Source organism: Microcebus murinus, chromosome X (assembly GCF_040939455.1).
Source record: "Microcebus murinus isolate Inina chromosome X, M.murinus_Inina_mat1.0, whole genome shotgun sequence".
NCBI lineage: Eukaryota > Metazoa > Chordata > Mammalia > Primates > Cheirogaleidae > Microcebus > Microcebus murinus.
In genome coordinates this window covers 78,197,141-78,217,956 of record NC_134136.1, presented here as the reverse complement: position 1 = coordinate 78,217,956, position 20,816 = coordinate 78,197,141, and the positions used below count along the sequence as shown (strand labels likewise).

The window sequence follows — 20,816 nt, the reverse complement described above, 5'->3', positions numbered from 1 at the left end:
ATATTTTCCTCTGAGAATTTAGAGAACATTGTTTCATTGTTTTTTAGTCTCTAATATTGCTGATGAGAGTACTGTGAGTTTGATTATCATTCATTTGTAGGTAACCTGCTTTTACTCTAGACCAATGCTGTCCACTAGTACTTCCTACAATGTAGAAATGTTCTGTGTCTGCACTATCCAATACAGTAACCACTAGCCACATATGACTATCAAGCACTTGAAATATGGCTAGTGCAACTAAGGGCCTGAATTTTTAATTTACTTTTATTTTAATTAATTTAAATTTAGACAGCCACATGTGGTTAGTGGCTACTGTATTGGATAGTCAGGGTCTAGAGGCTTTTAGGAAACTTTCTTGGAGCTCTGATTATCAGAATGGTCTAGGTGTGTCTTTTTTTCATTAATCTTGTATATCACTTTTGTGGACTTTTTGAGTTTAAGGATTTGTGTCTTTTTCAGCTCTGGTAAACTTTACTTTTGTTTTTTTTTTTTCTTCCCTTTCATTGTCTTTCTTCTTTCCATTTAGAAATTGTAGGAGATAGGCCAGGTGTGGTTGCTTACGCCTGCAAATCCTAGCACTCTAGAAGGCTGAAGCAGAGGATGGCTTGAGCTCAGGAGTTAGAGATCAGCCTGAGCAAGAGCAACACCCCAACCCCCCGCCCCGCCCATTCCCATCCCACCCTGGCCTCCCATCTTTACTAAAACTAGAAAAATTAGCCAGGTGCATTGGCACACGCCTGTTGTCCCAGCTATTTGGGAGGCGGAGGCAGGAGGATGACGTGAGCCCGAGAGTTTGAGGTTGCAGTGAGCTGTGATGATACTACTGTACTGTAGCCTGGGTGACAGAGCTAGACTCTGTCTCAAAAAAAAAACAAAGAAGAAATTGTAGGAGATATATGGCCTCCCAAATGTATGCTCCATATTTCTTAACAGTTTTCTCTCATTTTTAATATTGTTTTCCTTTTACCTTATGTTCTCAGATATGTTTTCAGTTTTTTCTTTTCTAATTTCAGATCACTATTGTGATATTTAGTCATATCCAGTTAATTTTCCATGTGGCAATAATGAATTTGATTTTTTAAATCTTTCTTATTCTTGGTTTCTTTTTCATAGCAACCTATTTTTGCATGTATTTTCTCTTAAGCTTTTTTCTCAGAAAATTGACAAAAGATTAATTCTAGAATATATAAAGAACACTTAAAAATCAATAAGAAAAAAATCAGACAACTCAATGGAAGAATAGCCAAAGCATCTGGACATACATTTCATAGAAGTAAAAATATAAATGCCTGATAATACATGTGAAAAGATTTTCGGCTTCATTAGTTATGAGAGAAACGTAAAATTTTAAACAGTGAAAAACAATTTTTGGCTTACCAGCCAAATGTTAAAGAGATTAGCAAATGTTAAAGAGATTAACAATACACAATGTTAAGGAAACGGTAATTTTCATTTTGTGTTGGTAGGAATAAAATCAGTACATGTTACTTGGGCAATTTAGCACTATGAAAATTTGAAATATGTATATTCCTTTGACCTAGTGATCTTTCTCTGAAATTCTACCTGAGAGGAACATTTACACTTGTGAACAAAGAGGCATGTATAATATAAGAATGTTCACTGTAACATTGTTTGATTATTTGTAACAGAAGAAGAATAACAACTTTATTCATAAATAGAAATGGTTATATAAATTGAGGAACATTGATACTATGAAGTATTTTAAAAACATGAAGTAGACCTATAAATATGTTAGCTATTATCATCTTTATACTAGCATGGACATATCTCCAGGAAAAACCATTAGGAAAAATATATGCTGAATAATTCAAACAGTATGAGGGTATTTATTTTTAAAAGAAAATACATAAATGTATATGCATACATGTGTATATAAGTGCACACTAAAGTTCTGTAAAGATAAACTAATATTAGTGGATATCTTCCAGAAAGGACTGGGAAGGAGGATTGTTACAGAGATTTTTTTTTTTTAGTCTAATGGTTTAGCTCTTTTACAGAAAAAATATGTTCATATAGTATTTTTAAAATGAAAAAGTTCTTATTGAAGCACAGTATGTTAGAAAGAAAACAGCTATTGAACCTGACAGACCAGTTTCAAAATCTTGCTTTGCCATTTACTGTGTAATATTGGGCAATTTATCTACAACCTTTTACCTAACCTTAATTTCGTCATCTGTAAAATGGGGATAATAGTAACTACTCAAAGAGCTACTGGATGCTTTTAATATAGTCTCTTTATTGTTTATTCATCTTATTTGGTATTCTTTGTAAATCTGGGAACTTACTTTTTTCTTGTGATTTCTTTGAATATTGTTATTTCTTTGGGTATTTTTCTCATCTATTCTCTTGTTTCTCCTTCTAGATATTTTTTAATCTCTTTTTTGTGATAAAATACACATAACAAAATTTATACTGTAACTGTTTTACAGTGTTCAATCCAGTGATATTAAGTACATTCGCAATGTTGTGCATCCATCACTACTGTCTAGTTCCAGAACTTTTTCATCACCACAAAAAGAAAAGCTCCATACCCATTAAGCTGTTACTATTCATTCTCCTCTACCCCCAGTCCCTTGCAATCACTAATCTACTTTCTGTCAATATGGATTTTCTTATTCTAGATATTTCATATAAATGGAACCATACAATATGTGGTTTTTTGTGTCTAGCTTCTTTCACTTAGCATAATGTTTCAAGGTTCATATTACATTGTATGGCTGTGCCACATTTTGTTTATCTCTTCATTTAGGTGGTTTCTACCTTTTGGCTGTTATGTATAGTGCTGCTTTGAACACCTGTTTTCAGTTCTTTGGGGTATATATCTAGGAGTGGAATTCCTGGGTCATATGATAATTCTATATTTTACTTATTGAGGAACTGCCTGATTGTTTTCCACAGTGGGTGCACCATTTTACATTCCTGCCAGCACCATGTAAGGGTTCCAGTTTGTCCACATGTTCACCAATACTTGTTATTTTCCAATTTTTGATCATAGCCATCCTAGTGGGTATGAAGTGGTATCTCATTATGATCTTGATTTTTGCATTTCTTTAATGGCTAATGATGTTGAGAAACTTTTCATGTTCTCATCAGCCATCTGTATATCTTCTTGGAGAAAAGTCTATTCAGGTCCTTTGCCCATTTTTTTTTATTATTTATCTATTTAGAAACAGAATCTCACTCTGTTGCCTGGGCTAGAGTGCCGTGGCGTCACCCTAGCTCACAGCAACCTCAAACTCCTGGGCTCAAGCAGTCCTTCCCCCTCAGCCTCCTGAATAGCTGGGACTACAGGCATGCACCACCATGCCCAGCTAATTTTTTCTACATATATTTTTAGTTGGCCAATTAATTTCTTTCTATTTTTTTAGTAGAGATGGGGTCTCACTCTTGCTCAGGCTGGTTTCGAACTGCTCACCTTGTTGCTCATTTTTAAATTGGGTTGTGATGTTGAGTTGTGAGAGTTCTTTGTATATTCTGGATACTAGACCTTTATTAATATTTGATTTATAAATATTTTCTCCCATTCTGTGGGATTGTTTTTTCACTCCTGATAGTATCCTTTAATGTACAAAAGTTTTTAATTTCAGTAAGTCTAATTATGTACTTTTTCTTTTTTTGCTTATGCTTTTGGTGTCATACCTAAGAAACTATTACCTAATCCAAAGTCACCTCTGTTTTCTTTGAACAGCTTTATACTTTTAGCTCTTACCTTTATGTCTTTGATATATTTTGAGTTAATTTTTACATATGATGTGAGATAAGAATCCTGCTTCATTCTTTTACATTTGTATATTTGGTTGTTCTATCACAATTTGTTGAAGAGACTATTTTTCCCTCATTGAATGGTTATGGCCTCCTTGTCAAAAATCAATTGAGTATAGATGTATGGATTTATTTCTGGACTCCATTGAGCTCTCTATTTTATTTCATTGAGCTCTATATCTATTCTTATACCAATAGCACACCATTTTGATTATTATAGCTTTGTACTAAGTTTTGAAATCAGGAAGTGTGAGTCCTCCAACTTTGTTCTTTTTCAATATTTTTTGGCTATTCAGGGTCCCCTGTGATTCCATACAAATTTTAGTATCAGCTTTCTATTGCTGTAAAAAAGGTTGCTGGGATTTTTTTCTTTTTTTTTTTTTTTTTTGACACAGAGTCTTCCTTTGTTGCCCAGGCTAGAGTGAGTGCTGTGGCATTAGCCCAGCTCACAGCAACCTCAAACTCCTGGGCTCAAGCAATCCTACTGTCTCAGCCTCCCAAGTAGCTGGGACTACAGGCATGCACCACCATGCTCTGCTGATTTTTTCTATATATATTAGTTGGCCAATTAATTTCTTTCTATTTATAGTAGAGACGGGGTCTCGCTCTTGCTCAGGCTGGCTTCGAACTCCTGACCTCGAGCAGTCCGCCTGCCTCGGCCTCCCAGAGTGCTAGGATTACAGGCGTGAGCCACCACACCGGGTCTGTTGCTGGGATTTTGATAGGGATTACATTGAATCCCTCGATAGATTGCTTTGGGGACTTTTAACAGGTTAAGTCTTCCTATCCATGAACGCTAGATGACTTTCCATTTATTTAGGTATTCTTTAATTTCTTTTAGCAATGTTTTGTAGTTTTTGGTGTATAAGTCTTTTGCCTCATTCGTTAAATTTATTCCAAAGTATTTTATTCTCTTTTTTGTTTTGATAAATGAAATTATTTTCTAAATTTGCTTTTTGGATTCTTCATTGCTAATGTATAGAAATACAGCTGGTTTTTATGTATTAATATTGTATCCTTCAACTTTGCGGAGTTTATTAGCTCTAGTGACTTTTAGTGGATTCTTTAGGATTCTTATATATAAGATCATGTCATCTATGAACGGAGATAGTTTTATTTCTTCATTTCCTGTCTTATCTATTAACTTTTCATTTCATACTTTCCACCTCTTTGTCCTTTTGCTTTTTGTACTGGGAAAATTTCTCAATTTCTAACCTGTTAGGAGTCTCCTATTCAGCTGGGTTTTTTGGTGTCAAGAATATTATTTTTTTTAATTTCAAGTTTATTTAATTTATAGTTTATTTTTTATGGATGTACTATATTTACACATCTCTCTGAAAATATTAACATATTATTCTATGTTATTTTATTTATTTATTTTTTTTTGAGACAGAGTCTTGCTTTGTTGCCCAGGCTAGAGTGAGTGCCGTGGCATCAGCCTAGCTCACAGCAACCTCAAACTCCTGGGCTCAAGCAATCCTGCTGCCTCAGCCTCCTGAGTAGCTGGGACTATAGGCATGCACCACCATGCCCAGCTAATTTTTTCTATATATTAGTTGGCCAATTAATTTCTTTCTATTTATAGTAGAGACGGGGTCTCGCTCTTGCTCAGGCTGGTTTTGAACTCCTGACCTTGAGCAATCCGCCTGCCTCGGCCTCCCAGAGTGCTAGGATTACAGGTGTGAGCCATCACGCCCGGCCTATTCTATGTTATTTTTTTTTTTTTTTTTTGAGACAGAGTCTCGCTTTGTTGTCCAGGCTAGAGTGAGTGCTGTGGCGTCAGCCTAGCTCACAGCAACCTCAAACTCCTGGGCTCCAGTGATCCTTCTGCCTCAGCCTCCCGAGTAGCTGGGACTACAGGCATGCGCCACTATGCCCGGCTAATTTTTTTTTATATATATATCAGTTGGCCAATTAATTTCTTTCTATTTATAGTAGAGACGGGGTCTCGCTCTTGCTCAGGCTGGTTTCGAACTCCTGACCTTGAGCAATCCGCCCGCCTCGGCCTCCCAAGAGCTAGGATTACAGGCGTGAGCCACAGCGCCCGGCCTATTCTATGTTATTAATGTTATTTCCTTGGCTGTTCTGTTTGCTGAGTTTAGTGTTTTCTTTTTTTTTAAAGTGTCTTTGTTTTTTTGGTTTTTCTTATTTTAGTGTATTATGGGGGTACCAGTGTTAAGGTTACGTATGTTGCCCATGCCCCTCTCCCCCCTCAAGTAAGAGCTTCAAGTGTGACCATACCCCAGACTGTACACATCTTACTCGTTGTGTTTGTATATACCCATCCCCTCCCCTCTCCCACTTGCCCTACACCCGATAATATTATTCCTGTATGTCCACTTAGGTATTGATGTGTTAATACTAATTTGCTGGTGAGCACATGTGGTGCTTGTTTTTCCATTCTTGAGATACTTCACTTAGTAGAATGGGTTCCAGCTCTATCCAGGAAAATAGAGGTGCTATATCACCATTGTTTCTTAAAGCTGAGTAGTACTCCATGGTATACATATACCACATTTTATTAATCCACTCATCAATTGATGGGCACTTGGGTTGTTTCCACAGCTTTGCAATTGTGAATTGTGCTGCTATAAACATTCGAGTGCATGTGTCTTTTTTGTAGAGTCTCATTTGATCTTTTGGGTAGATGCCCAGTAGTGGATTGCTGGATCAAATGGTAGATCAACTTGTATCGCTTTAAGGTATCTCCATATTGCTTTCCACAGAGGTTAAACTAGTTTGCAGTCCTACCAGCAGTGTAGGAGTGTTCCTCTCTCTCTGCATCCACGCCAACATTTATTGTTAGGGACTTTTTGATAAAGGCCATTCTCACTGGAGATAAGTGATATCTCATTGTGGTTTTGATTTGCATTTCCCTGATGATTAGAAATATTGAGGATTTTTTCATATGTTTGTTGGCCATTCTTCTGTCTTCTTTTGAAAAGTTTCTGTTCATGTACTTTGCCCATTTTTTTGATGGGGTTGTTTGATTTTTTTCTGGCTGATTTTCCTGAATTCTAAATAGATTCTAGTTATCAGCCCTTTATCAGATGTGTAGCTTATGAAAATTTTCTCCCATTCTGTGGTTTGTCTGTTTGCTCTCTTGACAGTTTCTTTGGCTGTGCAGAAACTTTTTAATTTGATCAGGTCCCATTTGTTTATTTTTGTTGCTGATGTGATTGCCTTTGGGTTCTTCTTCATAAATTCTTTGCCTAGACCAATGTCTAGAAGAGTATTTCTAATGATTTCCTCTAGAATTCTAATAATTTCACACCTAAGGTTCAAGTCTGTTACCCAGCATGAATTGATTTTTGTGAGAGGTGAAAGGTGTGGGTCCTGTTTCAGTCTTCTACATGTGGCTATCCAGTTTTCCCAGCACCATTTATTGAATAAGGATTCTTTTCCCCAGTGTATGTTTTTGTCTGCTTTGTTGAAGATTAGTTGGCTACATGACAATGGTTTTATATTTATTTAGGTTCTCTGTTCTGTTCCACTGGTCAATGTCCCTGTTCTTGTGCCAATAGCAAGCTGTTTTAATTACTATAGCCTTGTAGTATAGTTTGACATCTGATAAATTGATACCTCCTATTTTGTTTTTATTGCCTAGGATTGATTTTGCTATACGGGGTCTTCTCTGGTTCCACACGAAGTATAAAATTATTTTTTCTATATCTGTGAAAAATTATGATGGTATTTTGATAGGGATTTTGTTGACTCTGTAGGTCACTTTGGGTAGTGTAGACATTTTAACAATGTTGATTCTGTTGACTCATGAGTATAGTATATTCTTCCATCTGTTTACATTCTCTGCTATTTCATTCTTCAGTGTTTCATAGTTCTCCCTGTAGAGGTGTTTTACCTCCTTAGTTAAATATATTCCAAGGTACTTTATTTTCTTTGTTGCTATTTTGAAGGGAATTGAGTCTTTGATTTGGTTCTCACTTGTACTGTTGTTGCGTATGTGAATGCCTCTGATTTCTGTGTATTGATTTTGTATCCTGAGACTTTACCAAATTCATTTATCCCATCAAGGAGTATCTTGGTTGAATCCTTGGGATTTTCTAGGTAATATCATGTCATCAGCAAAGGAGAGTTTGATCTCTTCATTTGGACGCCCTTAATTGTACTCTCTTGTGTGATTGCTGTAGCAAGGACTTCCAGCACTATACTGAATAGAAGTGGAGATAGTGGGCAACCTTGTCTTCTTCCAGTTCTATGTGGGAATGCTTTCAATTTTTCCCCATTCAGTATGATATTGGCTGTGGGTTTGTCATATATGGCTTGTATCATTTTTAGGTAAGCCCCATCTATGCCTGTTTTGTTGAGCATTCTTATCATAAAACGGTGTTGAATTTTGTCAAATGCTTTTTCTACATCTATTGAGAGGATCATATGGTCTTTATTTTTATTTCTGTTTATATGGTAAATAACATTTATAGATTTGCATATGTTGAACCATCCCTGCATCCATGGAGTGAAGCCCACTTGGTTGTGATTCGATTGCCTAGGATTTTGTTGAGAATTTTTGCATCTATATTCATAAGGATATTGGTCTGTAGTTTTCTTTTTTATTGCATCCTTTCCTGGTTTTTGTATCAGGGTTATGTTCACTTCATAAAATATGTTGGGGAGGTTTCCATCCTTCTCGATGTTGTGGAATAATTTCTGCAGGATAGGCACCAGTTCTTCCTTGTAGGTGTGGTAAAATTCGGGTGTGAAACCATCTGGTCCAGGAGTTTTCTTTTTAGGAAGGTTTTTTATTGCTGTTTCAATTTCAGTACTTGATATTTGTCTGTTCAGGAATTCTATTTCTTCCTGGTTGAGCTTAGGGAGGCTGTGTGTTTCTAGAAATTATCCATTTCCTCCACATTTTCCAGTTTGTGTGCATAGAGGTTTTTGTAGTATTCATGAATTATATCTTGTATCTCTGTGGCATCCGTTGTAATTTCTCCCTTATTGTTCCTGATGGAGCTTATTAGAGATTTTTCTCTTCTGCTTTTCGTTAGTCTAGCCAAAGGTGTGTCAATGTTGTTTATTTTTTCAAAGAACCAACTTTTTGTTTTGTTAATCTTCTGTATGGTTTCCCTGTTGTCAATTTCATTTAGTTCTGATTTGATCTTAATGATTTCAGTTCTTCTGCTGGGTTTTGGGTTTGCTCTGCTCTTATTTTTCTAGCTTTTTGAGATGATTCATTAGGTTGTCTATTTGTAATCTTTTAGACTTTTGGATATAAACATTTATGGAAACAAACTTTCCTCTAAGGACTGCTTTAGCTGTGTCCCACAGGTTTTGATAACTTGTGTCTCCTAGTGTTTTCTTATAGTATTGATTTCCCATAAGTGTTTAGTGATTCTTAGTTGTATACTCATCTCTTTTTTTTTTTAACTGGTAACACTCCTTCATCTGTAAATGCTATATATAATTACCATAGCCTTCCTCCAGTAATTGTGTGAAAGGCATGGGACCTGCTTCCTGGAACTTTATATTGTAGCTTGTTTCAAATGCTGCCCTGAAGGTGGCCCAGTAGCTAGTTTCTAAAGGTAGGAGGGCTTACTGTAACTTCTTCCTGAATGTTGTTTCCTTTTAATGTTACTGACCTTTTTCTTGGCCACAAACCTTTTCTTCTTACTACTCTTATTTGGGGAGGGGGGGGAGTGGCACGTGCCTTTGCTATCTTTTGCTTGGTGTGGTGTAGGGAAGGTACAGAACTGCCTGTTTCTTCTTTGGTATCTCAACGAGTTCATTGTTCTATTCGCTGAGTATCTACTGAGCAGCGAATAAGTCAAAATCTCTGTTTTTGTGGTACACACATTCTAGTAAGGGGAAATAGACCCTAAACAAATACATAGGGGTCGGGGAAGGACTTTTATGTGTTGGTGACATTCACAGGTAGAGAGCTGTTCAAGGAACCAAAAGAAGTCCTGTAAATAGGAGAGTATCATGAGGTAATGTTGAAGAGATGGATAGGCGACAAATTGTGTAGAGTTTCCTAAGTATTACAGCCAACTACTCATCCTTTTGGTTGGTCAGGACTCTCTCCTGCTCCCCATATCTGCCACTTGAGTTTGCAGCATTTTGTGACAGTTCCTACATATATCATGGTCTACTTTTTCCCACTTCAGCTATATATGCTTGTGTGTATATCTATTTTTCCTATTGTGTCTGTGGATTTAGATTGGTAAGGGAAGTTAGAACATATATTTATTTTGCTGTCTTGATCCAGTCACTACATATGAAAAAATATTTTCTGTAATTTCAATGGGACCAATGCAATACTTTCTAAATTGTGTAGTCTTGAGGGTTTTGTTCTCCTCGTGAAAGTAGTGTTATTACTAGTCCAAAATGGGACTTTAGAAAATAAAAACTGATTGTTTATACTTTTATTTTCAGTAACTCCTGATCTGAGTGTTACTAATGCTTACACAAGGCAGTATACTTACTGCCATGTAGGCTGTCCTACCTTCAGACAATTGCTAAATTCCATTCTTTGTGCTTTTATATTTTCTTTTAATCTTCTAGATTCGTATTGGTCATTATCATGTTTTCCAAAGTATTTGTGGTTGTCTATATTAATTTTTGTATTAATTACTATAGGAGGTTTATTTTAAAAGCACCCATTTAGATACAGTGGTTAATTCTGGGGGGTTTTTGTGGGGGTAAGGGGACAAGAAGAACAGAAAGTGATTTTATAGCCAGCAGGGCTGATGTTAACAATTTTTACAACGTGAATTTCAAATAATTCTCAGATTCTTTGTAAATTTCTTTGTGCTTACATAAAGTTAGAAATTTGATTTGCTGATATTTCTCTGTAAGTCCAAGTGCCTAGATACCTTCTTTTTCTCTGTTATCATGTGTATCAGGCATCTTTAACTCTCTTAAATAATATGAGCAGAAATGAAAATTTTCATTTTAATAGCATGGGGCTTTAGTAACCTTTTTAGTAAATTGGTACATATGAAGGAAATAATTTCTATTTTGATTTTTGGTTGTCTTTTTTTTTGTTGTTGTTTTGTTTCATTTTGTTTTTGAGACAGGGTCTCACTAGGCTGCCCAGGCTGGAGTGCAGTGGTGTGATCATAGTTTACTGTAGCCTAGAACTGCTGGGTTCAGGTGATCATCCTGCCTCAGCCTCCCAAGGGCATGCATCACCACGCCTAGCTAATTTGATTTTTTTTTTTTTTTTTAGAAACAAGGTCTTGCTGTGTTGCCCAGGCTTGTCTCAAACTCCTGGCCTCAAGTGATCTTCCTCCCTCAGCCTCCCAAAGTACTGGGATTATAAGCATGAGCCACCATGCCTGGCCTTGATTTTCAGTTTTTTTTTTTTTTTTTTTTGAGACAGAGTCTCGCTTTGTTGCCCAGGCTAGAGTGAGTGCCGTGGCGTCAGCCTAGCTCACAGCAACCTCAGACTCCTGGGCTCAAGGGATCCTCCTGCCTCAGCCTCCCAAGTAGCTGGGACTACAGGCATGCGCCACCATGCCCGGCTAATTTTTTGTATATATTAGTTGGCCAATTAATTTCTTTCTATTTATAGTAGAGACGGGGTCTCGCTCTTGCTCAGGCTGGTTTCAAACTCCTGACCTCGAGCAATCCGCCCGCCTCGGCCTCCCAGAGAGCTAGGATTACAGGCGTGAGCCACCGCGCCCGGCCTGATTTTCAGTTTTTAAAGTTTATATATTGATGAAAAATATTCTGGGGTCAAAGATTAATAATCTCTTATTTGAAGTATAAATAATGTGGGGGTTTTTGAGACAGCATCTTGCTCTGTCACCTGGGATAGAGTACAGTGGCATCATCATAGCTCACTGTACCCTCAAATCCTAGATTCAAGTGATTCTCCTGCCTCAGCCTCCCAAGCTGGAACTACAGGCATGTGCCACCATGCCCCACTAATTTTTCTATTTTTTGTAGAGATGGGGTCTCTTATTCAGGCTGGTCTTGAATTCCTGGCCTCAAGCAATCCTCCAGCCTTGTCCTCCCAGAAGGCTAGGATTATAGGCATCAGTCACTGTGTCCAGCCTAAATAACTTTTTTAAAGAAAAGGAAAGCTTAATTTCTATAAAGTGAGTACTTCAGATTCAGTCTGATCTGGTACTATTAATGCAACTATATAATAATATCCTATTTTTGATTAAAGATTAGTCCATATAAGAAACTCCGATGATATTAAAAATTTGTCACCTTACCTAAATTATTACCACTTTGGTTTTTCTCATTGTTTTGTCTCCATTAGGAGATGTCCTCAGATGCTTCATTTCCAGGGGATCCAGAGTCCTATCCTGCTGCTGTGTCAAGCGGTGGAGCCATTCATCTGCAGACAGGAGGTGGATATTTTGGCCTAAGCTTTACTTGTCCTAGTCTCAAAAATCCTATTAGCAAGAAATCCTGGACTCGCAAATTAAAAAGCTGGGCATACAGGCTACGGCAGTCAACCAGCTTTTTCAAGAGATCAAAAGTCCGTCAAGGTAGTGTGCTTACAGTCAGGGACATAGACTAGGTAACATCACTTTTCATTTACTTATTTTATTTTTTGTTCATACACAAATCTTGCCACTTTTTCCACTTAGCCCATATATGTGACATATCCCATTAATGTCATTGCCATTTTATTTTTCCTTTTGTAACTAATTTGGTTTTCCAATTTTTCATTTCATATAGATAGTAAGTCTTGGGATAAATCTTGCAATGTCGGATTTAGAGTTAGGGACTTATATGATGTTGCTTATATTAACACCTTTTAATTGTCTAGCAGGAGTTAAACTTTTTCTACTTTTCTTCATTTTTGGTAAAGTAAACAAATTTAGTCTTAAAAAATAATTTTCTCTTTTCTACTTACAATTTGGCAAAATTGCAGTGGAAACAGAAGATAGGAGATCAGCAATTGCTCCTGATCGCATTCCTCTGACACGGGAGTCCACAGCTGATACTAGGGCTTTGAGTAGATGTAAAGCAATGACTGGATCATTTCAGCGGGGTCGGTTCCAGGTTTGTGTCTTTGGTTGATTCCTTATCTACAAGGGTATTATAAAAGGTAACAGCCATTGAATATCTTGGTCTGTAAATGATACTTACTTTAAATGTAGATCATTGTCATATTTAAATTGTTCATCTTGCATGTATTCTCTCACCTTTTGTAGCCACCAGTAAAGGTGAATCTAAAGAAATGGAGCTTTTAATAGCTGGAAGAGAGCACAGAAATGGGTTATCATTTTTTGCCAGGTGGTTAGGTCATCTTTTTTATAAATTTAATTTCATGTCTTCTAGAATCTTTGAAAATCTAATTGTGGAATTTTATTTGAGCAATATGAAGCCAACTCTCTTTACTCAAGGGGCCCAATTGAAAGACTTTGAATATGGGGAGTATAGATGGAATTTTTAAGTTTTGGTAGTATCAATACATGTATATCACAGCAGACCATCCATTTATCTATACTGTGCCAGACACTTTTACCTTTTTATATCTCAGGTGATTACAGTTCCTCAGGAGCAGTCAGTGAAAATGACATCTTTTGAAATAGAACACATACCAGTGTTCAATGAAATGACAAACCATTCCAGTGAAGAAACTCTAGTCTTTACTGAAACAGCAAAGTCTCAATTGGTAGAAATGGAACCTGCCATCCACAATCCACAAATTTCATTTTCTTCTCAGAAGTTACGAGCTCTTCATGAAACCTTTAAAGAAGATAAAGGAATTCCCAAACAAGGTGACAACTTCTTATCTTTCAGCATAGCTTATAAGACTGATGTATCTTCAGTGACCCCAGAAAAGGAATTGGAAGATACTTCAGCCATGGGAAGTAGCATGCAATCTGGATCCGAACTGTTGCTTAAAGAGAGAGAAATAGTACCTCCTGGGAAACAGCCTAGCTCTGACAGTGAATTTTCAGCCAGCCTTGCTGGTAGTGGAAAGCCAGTGGCAAAGACTGGTCCAGAGAGTGATCAGTGCTTACCACTCCATGAAGAACAAGCCTATGCTCAAACACAGAGTTCACTCTTCTATTCGCCATCTTCCCCAATGAGCAGTGATGATGAGTCAGAAATAGAGGACGATGACTTAAAGGTGGAGCTTCAAAGGTTACGAGAAAAGTAAGGAGACTCTCTCTTTTGCCGTAAGTCTGGTTGCCCTGGGTTTTATAGAACTTAGTATTTGGTAGCTAATTTATAATCGGTGACATTTTAATGCTTGAAACCTTTTTTTGATTGAAAACTATGAAGACTGCTAGTGTTAGACATTTATGAATGTTAAAGTCTTTATATATAAAGTATTTTCATAGTCTGAAGACTATAGTTGGTTTTTTACCCAATATGATTTAATTATTGTTTTTGATGAGCTTTTCAATCCTTATCCCAATGGACTTTTGGTTTTAGATTTTACAACTATTCTTATTATATAATTTCACATTTGATAAGTAAATAGCTAATTTATATAGTCAGAGATAGTGGTTCATCTTCTTTAGGAAAAGGTAAGATACTTCCAAGAAGATCTAGCTTGTTATTTGGTAACTGAGCTCATCAACCTTCACTAGTGATATTAGGGTAATATATTTTGTCATATAGAATTCTGTTTTGTATTTAGTTTTATAAACTTTGTCATTTTTTAAAAGAAATTAGTTGCTGAATTCTAATTCTATTCACATTCAAAATTCAGTGGGTATAAAAGGGTAACCAGTAGAGTCTCTTTCCTAGCACTACACCCGAACTACCCAGTTTTTTTTCCTTAGAGACAATTATTACCTGTTTCTTATATATCCAGTTAATATATATATGCAAACAAATATATACATATTTTTGTTCCCTGTAAGTAGTAATTGTACTACAGACTGTTCTTTTTTTTTTTTTTTTTTTTTTTTTCAGACAGAGTCTCACTTTGTTGCCCAGGCTAGAGTGAGTGCCGTGGCGTCAGCCTGGCTCACAGCAACCTCAATCTCCGGGGCTCAGGGATCCTACTGCCTCAGCCTCCCGAGTAGCTGGGACTACAGGCATGCGCCACCATGCCCGGCTAATTTTTTGTATATATATTTTTAGTTGGTCAATTAATTTATTTCTATTTTTGGTAGAGACGGGGTCTCGCTCAGGCTGGTTTCGAACTCCTGACCTCGAGCAATCCGCCCGCTTCGGCCTCCCAAAGTGCTAGGATTACAGGCGTGAGCCACCGCGCCCGGCCTACAGACTGTTCTTATATGTTGCCTTTTTTTTTTTTTTACCATTTCACGATATCTTGGCTCTATAGCAGCATCATTCTATTTTTTACAGTTGCATAGTATTGCATTATGTGTATATACCCGTAAATTTATTACTAATTTCCTGTGGATGACCCCATGCCATTACTTTGAAAAGTTGAAACTAACTCTAGCAATATTCGTATGTATCTTATGTTTTAGAGAATTTCTACTCTATTCTGGGTCTTGAAAACCTTATAAAGCAGGGAGAATCAGGGAGGAGATAAAAATACAGGTATGGAAAAAGCTGGATTTTAGTCAGATTCTTACATGTTTGGATAATGATCCACTTGGATGCTTTAAGAACTAAAGTGGATTAAAATCCTTGGAAATTTCCCAGTTTTTAAGGATTTGTCCAGAGGAGGAAAAAAATTCCAAATCCCAAAACTGTTATTCCAGTGACAGATGATTATAATTCCATTTTCTCCCCAGCTTGTTTCAGTTTTTTAAACTTGAGCCTGGAAAAAATACAAATGTGTGCTTTAAACATTCATCACTGGAAGGTTGATGTTCTACTTTAAAAATACACACCCACACAGGCTTGACGTTATTATATATTGTGTATAGATCAACTTTACTATAAAGTACTATGTAGTATATGTACACTGATACTTTTATAATAAAAGTAATTATTATTAAGGTAGTTTAATGTTTGTGTTATCAGTACTCCATTGCTGGGTTTTTATTTTTACCCATACTCTATTTTTTATTAATTTTATGACTGATACACATTTTTCATGACCTCTTGACTAATTCACAGTACCTGGCATCCCATGGAGAGAAAACCTTGAAAAGAACAGAAAAATGACTAATAGTAATTTTTAACTTTTGGAAAAATATTATTATTCTCACTATTTTAAGTGATATACAAAGTTATGTCAATCCTCCTGATCCATTGCTGTTTTTAATGTTTCTTTTAAACCATTCTCAAAAGGCTGGTAGCTTTTGTAGCTGGCTGTAATGGTTGAGTATGTACTTTATTTTGAATGTGGGACATTGATTCTCATAACCTCATAGAACCCAAGACCTGAAAGAGATCTTAAAAAGATGATTTATTCTATTTTGTTCTCTCTCTCTCTTTTTTTTTTTTTTTTTTTGAGACAGAGTCTTGCTTTGTTTCCCAGGCTAGAGTGAGTCCCATGGCGTCAGCCTAGCTCACAGCAACCTCAAACTCCTGGGCTCAAGCAGTCCTGCTGCCTCAGCCTCCCGAGTAGCTGGGACTACAGGCGTGTGCCACCATGCCCAGCTAATTTTTTCTATATATATATTAGTTGAACAATTAGTTTCTTTCTATTTTATAGCAGAGATGGGGTCTCGCTCTTGCTCAGGCTGGTTTTGAACTCCTCACCTTGAGCAATCCGCCCACCTTGGCCTCCCAGAGTGTTAGGATTACAGGCGTGAGCCACCGCACCCAGCCTCTATTTTGTTTTCAATGTTCTTTTGGCATTATGGTTTCTTCACAAAATTTTAAAACGCTTGAGTAATGTTTCTCAGGCCTATAGTCCTACAGGCCCACAATGGTGAGCTGAATTTTTAGACCAGTTTTTAATTATTTTGAATTAACTATAGTCTCTTTTTTTGCATTAAAAATGATATATGAGAAATGATGCAAATAACACAGTAAAAAAGTAAACAAACAATCTCCCATTTCTCATGCCTCAATCTCACTTTTCAGAGGTAACCACTTTGAACTGTTTGATATATCTTCCTGGTCTTTTTTCTATTCATTTACAAATATATAATTTTTGCATTTTATGAAAGTAATATATATTTATTCTATAATTTTTGACGTAACATTGTCACATATATACATATCTACATAAATAAATCTTATGTTTTTTTTCTAAAATGGTTGCATGCTGTTCCAAAGTATGAGTATACTCAAATTTATTTAATCCCTCCTTAATGGAAATTTTAGTTTTTCCCCATGTTTTGGTTATATAAATAATGCTGACATGAACATCCTTATATTTTTACATACTTATATATTTTTGTAGGATGGATGCCTAAAAGTGGAATTACTGATAAAAGGTGCGTCCATTTTAAATTGATTGGTACTGCTAAAATTGTCTTCCAATGTAGGTATACCATTTCATACTCCAAACAAAAATATATGAAAGTGCCTGTTTCGCCACACCTTAACAACACTAGATTGGATATTACTGATCCTTTATTTTTATTCAAATCAGTTTAATTTAAAAATATTTTTTAAAAATCCTGTTTTTCTGATTAATAGGGAAATTGTACATCATCTCATATTCAGCAGCTATTTTTATTTCCTCTTCTTTGGAATTGTCTTTTCATATTCTTTGCCTTTTTCAAAAAATAAGGTTGTTTCTTTTTTCTTATTGATTTTTAGGAATTATTTATATATTCTGAATATTATCTCTTTATTAAATGCTAAAGATATTTTCTTCCTGTTTATACTTTCAACATATAATAAAGGAAAAGTTAATATTATTACTATTATTTGACTAAAATTTTTATTGCATTTCACTATATTGAATTTTTAGAAACTTGTTCTTATCAATTAATTCATCTTTTTCTTTATGAGTGATTAACGTTATGCTTAGGCAGGCATTTTCCATCCTAAAATTGTGAAAATACTCTGTATTTTCTTATTCTTAATCTAAATTCCTTGTTAATCTTGTACCGGTGTAGAGTTTCTTGAAACATCTGTATGGAGCCAGTGCCATTAAAATGCTTTCTGCTTGGTTTTCATTCAGACACATACAGGAGGTGGTAAATCTTCAAACTCAGCAGAATAAGGAGCTTCAGGAGCTCTATGAACGCCTTCGGTCAATTAAAGATAGCAAAACCCAATCTTCGGAGATTCCTTTGCCACCTGCATCACCACGTCGACCAAGATCTTTCAAAAGCAAACTTCGCAGCCGCCCCCAGTCCTTGACACATGTGGACAATGGTACAGTTGCCACAGGTAAATCAATCATAAAAGGAATTTTTAAAAACCTCAAGAATCAGCAAAATTTGAAAAATAATAATAATATAATTTTTTTATTAAGGTAAAATAATTTAAAGGTGTGCACATTATTCTGAGATTCTTTTCTACCTTTTTGGTATTAAATGTTCTTTTATGAAATAATAATGAGGCTAACTGATAGATTTTGGAGAACAGCGAAGTATGTTTTGTGTTTTCATTTGGAAAACAAACAGCTGGAAACCCAATATCAGTCCCCAAAATAGGTTGGGCATGGTGGGTCATGCCTATAATTATAGCACTTTGGGAGACTGAGGCAGGAAAGATAGCTTGAGGCCAGGAGTTCGAGACCAGCCTGAGCAGGAGGAGACCTTATCTCTATAAAAAACAGAAAAATTAGCTAGGTGTGGTGGCATGCACCTGCAGTCACAGCTCTTCAGAAGGCTGAGGCAAGAGAATTGCTTGAGCTGAGAAGTTTGAGGTTGCAGTGAGCTATTAAGACGCCACTATAATCCTCTAGCCTAGGCAACAGAACAAGACCCTGTCTCAAGAAAAAAAAAATCCCCAGAATAGTTTTTGAAATGTTATCAGTCAGTGGGAAACACTGGTCTGGCATTTAGAGTTTATTGGGAAGTTTGTTGGTAAAAAAGATAATCTTAAAAATGTGCTCCATATGAAGATTATTTATAAGAATATTATTAAAATGTACTTCTTTGACTTTGATAAAAGACAGTCAGTTTCTACTTAAAAAGAAATTGTTAATCAGGTCAGGCCTCTTTGGTTATATATGCATAGTCAAGGTGAGGTTGAGGGTGTATTGTAGAGACATATGTGAAATCTTAACAGAATTTGTGGTAGGCAGAATAATGGCCCCTCAAAGATGTCAATGTGTAAATCTCTGGAACCTGTTACTATGTTACATTATATGGCAAAGGAGAATTAAGTTTGCAGATGGAATTAAAATTACTAATCTACTAACTTTAAAATAGGGAGATTACCCTGGATTATCCAGGTGGGTCCAATATAATAATCATGAGGGTGCATAAAGGTAGAAGAAGGGGAAAGCAGAAGAGAGAATCAGAGAAGTGATATGGCAAAGGAAACAGTGTCAGAGAGGTGCAACACTACTGGCTTTGAAGGTGGAGGAAGAGGGCCAAACCATGGAATGTGGGCAGCTTCTAGAACCTGGAAAGCCCAGGGAACAGATCTCCACTACAGCCTGCAGAAGGAACACAGTCCTGCTAACACTTTCATTTTAGGCCTATGAGACCCATAATGGACTTTTATCCATAGAACTCTAAGATAATAAATTTGTATTATTTGAAACAACTATGTTTATGGTAATTAGTTACAGCAACACTACACAACTAATATACACCTTGAGAACAGGAATTATACTTCAGATGATCCTCATAAAGATAGAACTAAAGGATAAACTTGCATCAAAGGCAGCTTTGGGGATTTAATAGCAGAAGCACAAGGACCTTCAGTCTAACGCTGTACCATTAGTACTTATGCTTTATTCTGTTTTGTCCCAAAATGCATTTTTTTTTCAATTTTTTTTTTAATTTTTTTTTATTTTGGCATATTATGGGGGTACAGATTTTAAGGTTTCAATAATGGGCAATAATGGGCAATAATGCCCATTTCCCCCCTCCCCCCAAAAGCCTGAGTCTCCATCATGACTATCCCCTAGATGGTGCACATCTCACTCATTAAGTATGCATATACCCGCCCCCCTCCCCCTTCCCACCTGCCCAATACCCTATTACTGTAGTACCTGTGTGTCCACTTAGGTGCTACTCAATTAATACCAGTTTGCTAGAGAATATATCTGGTGCTTGTTTTTCCATTCTTGGGATACTTCACTTAGTAGTATGGGTTCCAGCTCTAACCAGGAAAATATAAGATGTGCTATATCACCATTGTTTCTTAGAGCTGAATAGTACTCCATGGTATACATATACCACATTTTATTAATCCATTCTTGGATTGATGGGCACTTGGGCTGTTTCCACAGCCTTGCAATTATGAATTGTGCTGCTATAAACATTCGAGTGCAGGTGTCTTTTTTGTAGAGTGTCATTGGATCATTTGGGTAGATGCCCAGCAATGGGATTGCTGGATCAAATGGTAGATTCACTTGTATCGCTTTAAGATATCTCCATATTGCTTTCCACAGAGGTTGAACTAGTTTGCAGTCCCACCAGCAGTGTAGCAGTGTTCCTCTCTCTCCGCAACCACGCCAGCATTTATTGTTTGGAGATTTTTTGATAAAGGCCATTCTCACTGGGGTTAAGTGATATCTCATTGTGGTTTTGATTTGCATTTCCCTGATGATTAGAAATGTTGAGCATTTCTTCATATGTTTGTTGGCCATTCTTCTGTCTTCTTTAGAAAAATTTCTGTTCAAGTCCTTTGCCCACTTTTTAATGGGGTTATTTGATTTTTTTTCCTAATTTTCGTAAGTTCTAAGTATATTCTAGTTATCAGTCCCTTATCGGCTGCATAGGATGCAAAAATTTTCTGCCATTCTGTAGGTTGTCTGTTTACTTTCATGACTATTTCTTTAGCTGTGCAGAAGCTTTGTGGTTTGATCATGTCCCATTTATTTATTTTTGTTGCTGCTGTGATTGCCTTTGGGGACTTCTTCATAAACTCTTTGCCCAGGCCGATGTCTAGGAGAGTGTTTCCAACTTGTTCCTCTAGAGTTCTAATAGTTTCATACCTTAGGTTTAAGTCTGTTATCCAGCATGAGTTGGTTTTTGTGAGAGGTGAAAGGTGTGGGTCCTGTTTTAGCCTTCTACAGGTGGCTATCCAGTTTTCCCAGCACCATTTATTGAAGAGGGATTCTTTTCCCCAGCGTATGTTTTTGT

The 20,816-nt window shown here is 36.4% G+C and overlaps 1 protein-coding gene across 3 annotated transcripts in view; it reads left to right on the top strand.

Annotated features, from left to right (window-relative positions):
- The window catches only part of WNK3 (WNK lysine deficient protein kinase 3), a 175,504-nt gene that overhangs the window by 119,421 nt on the left and 35,267 nt on the right, over positions 1 to 20,816 (top strand). For all 3 annotated transcript variants that reach the window (XM_075999466.1, XM_075999465.1, XM_012782731.3), the window contains 4 exons: positions 12,014 to 12,104; positions 12,635 to 12,765; positions 13,247 to 13,869; positions 17,729 to 17,940. In XM_075999466.1, the coding sequence (XP_075855581.1) occupies positions 12,014 to 12,104; positions 12,635 to 12,765; positions 13,247 to 13,869; positions 17,729 to 17,940 (1,057 nt within the window). The remainder of the gene's footprint in view (positions 1 to 12,013; positions 12,105 to 12,634; positions 12,766 to 13,246; positions 13,870 to 17,728; positions 17,941 to 20,816) is intronic.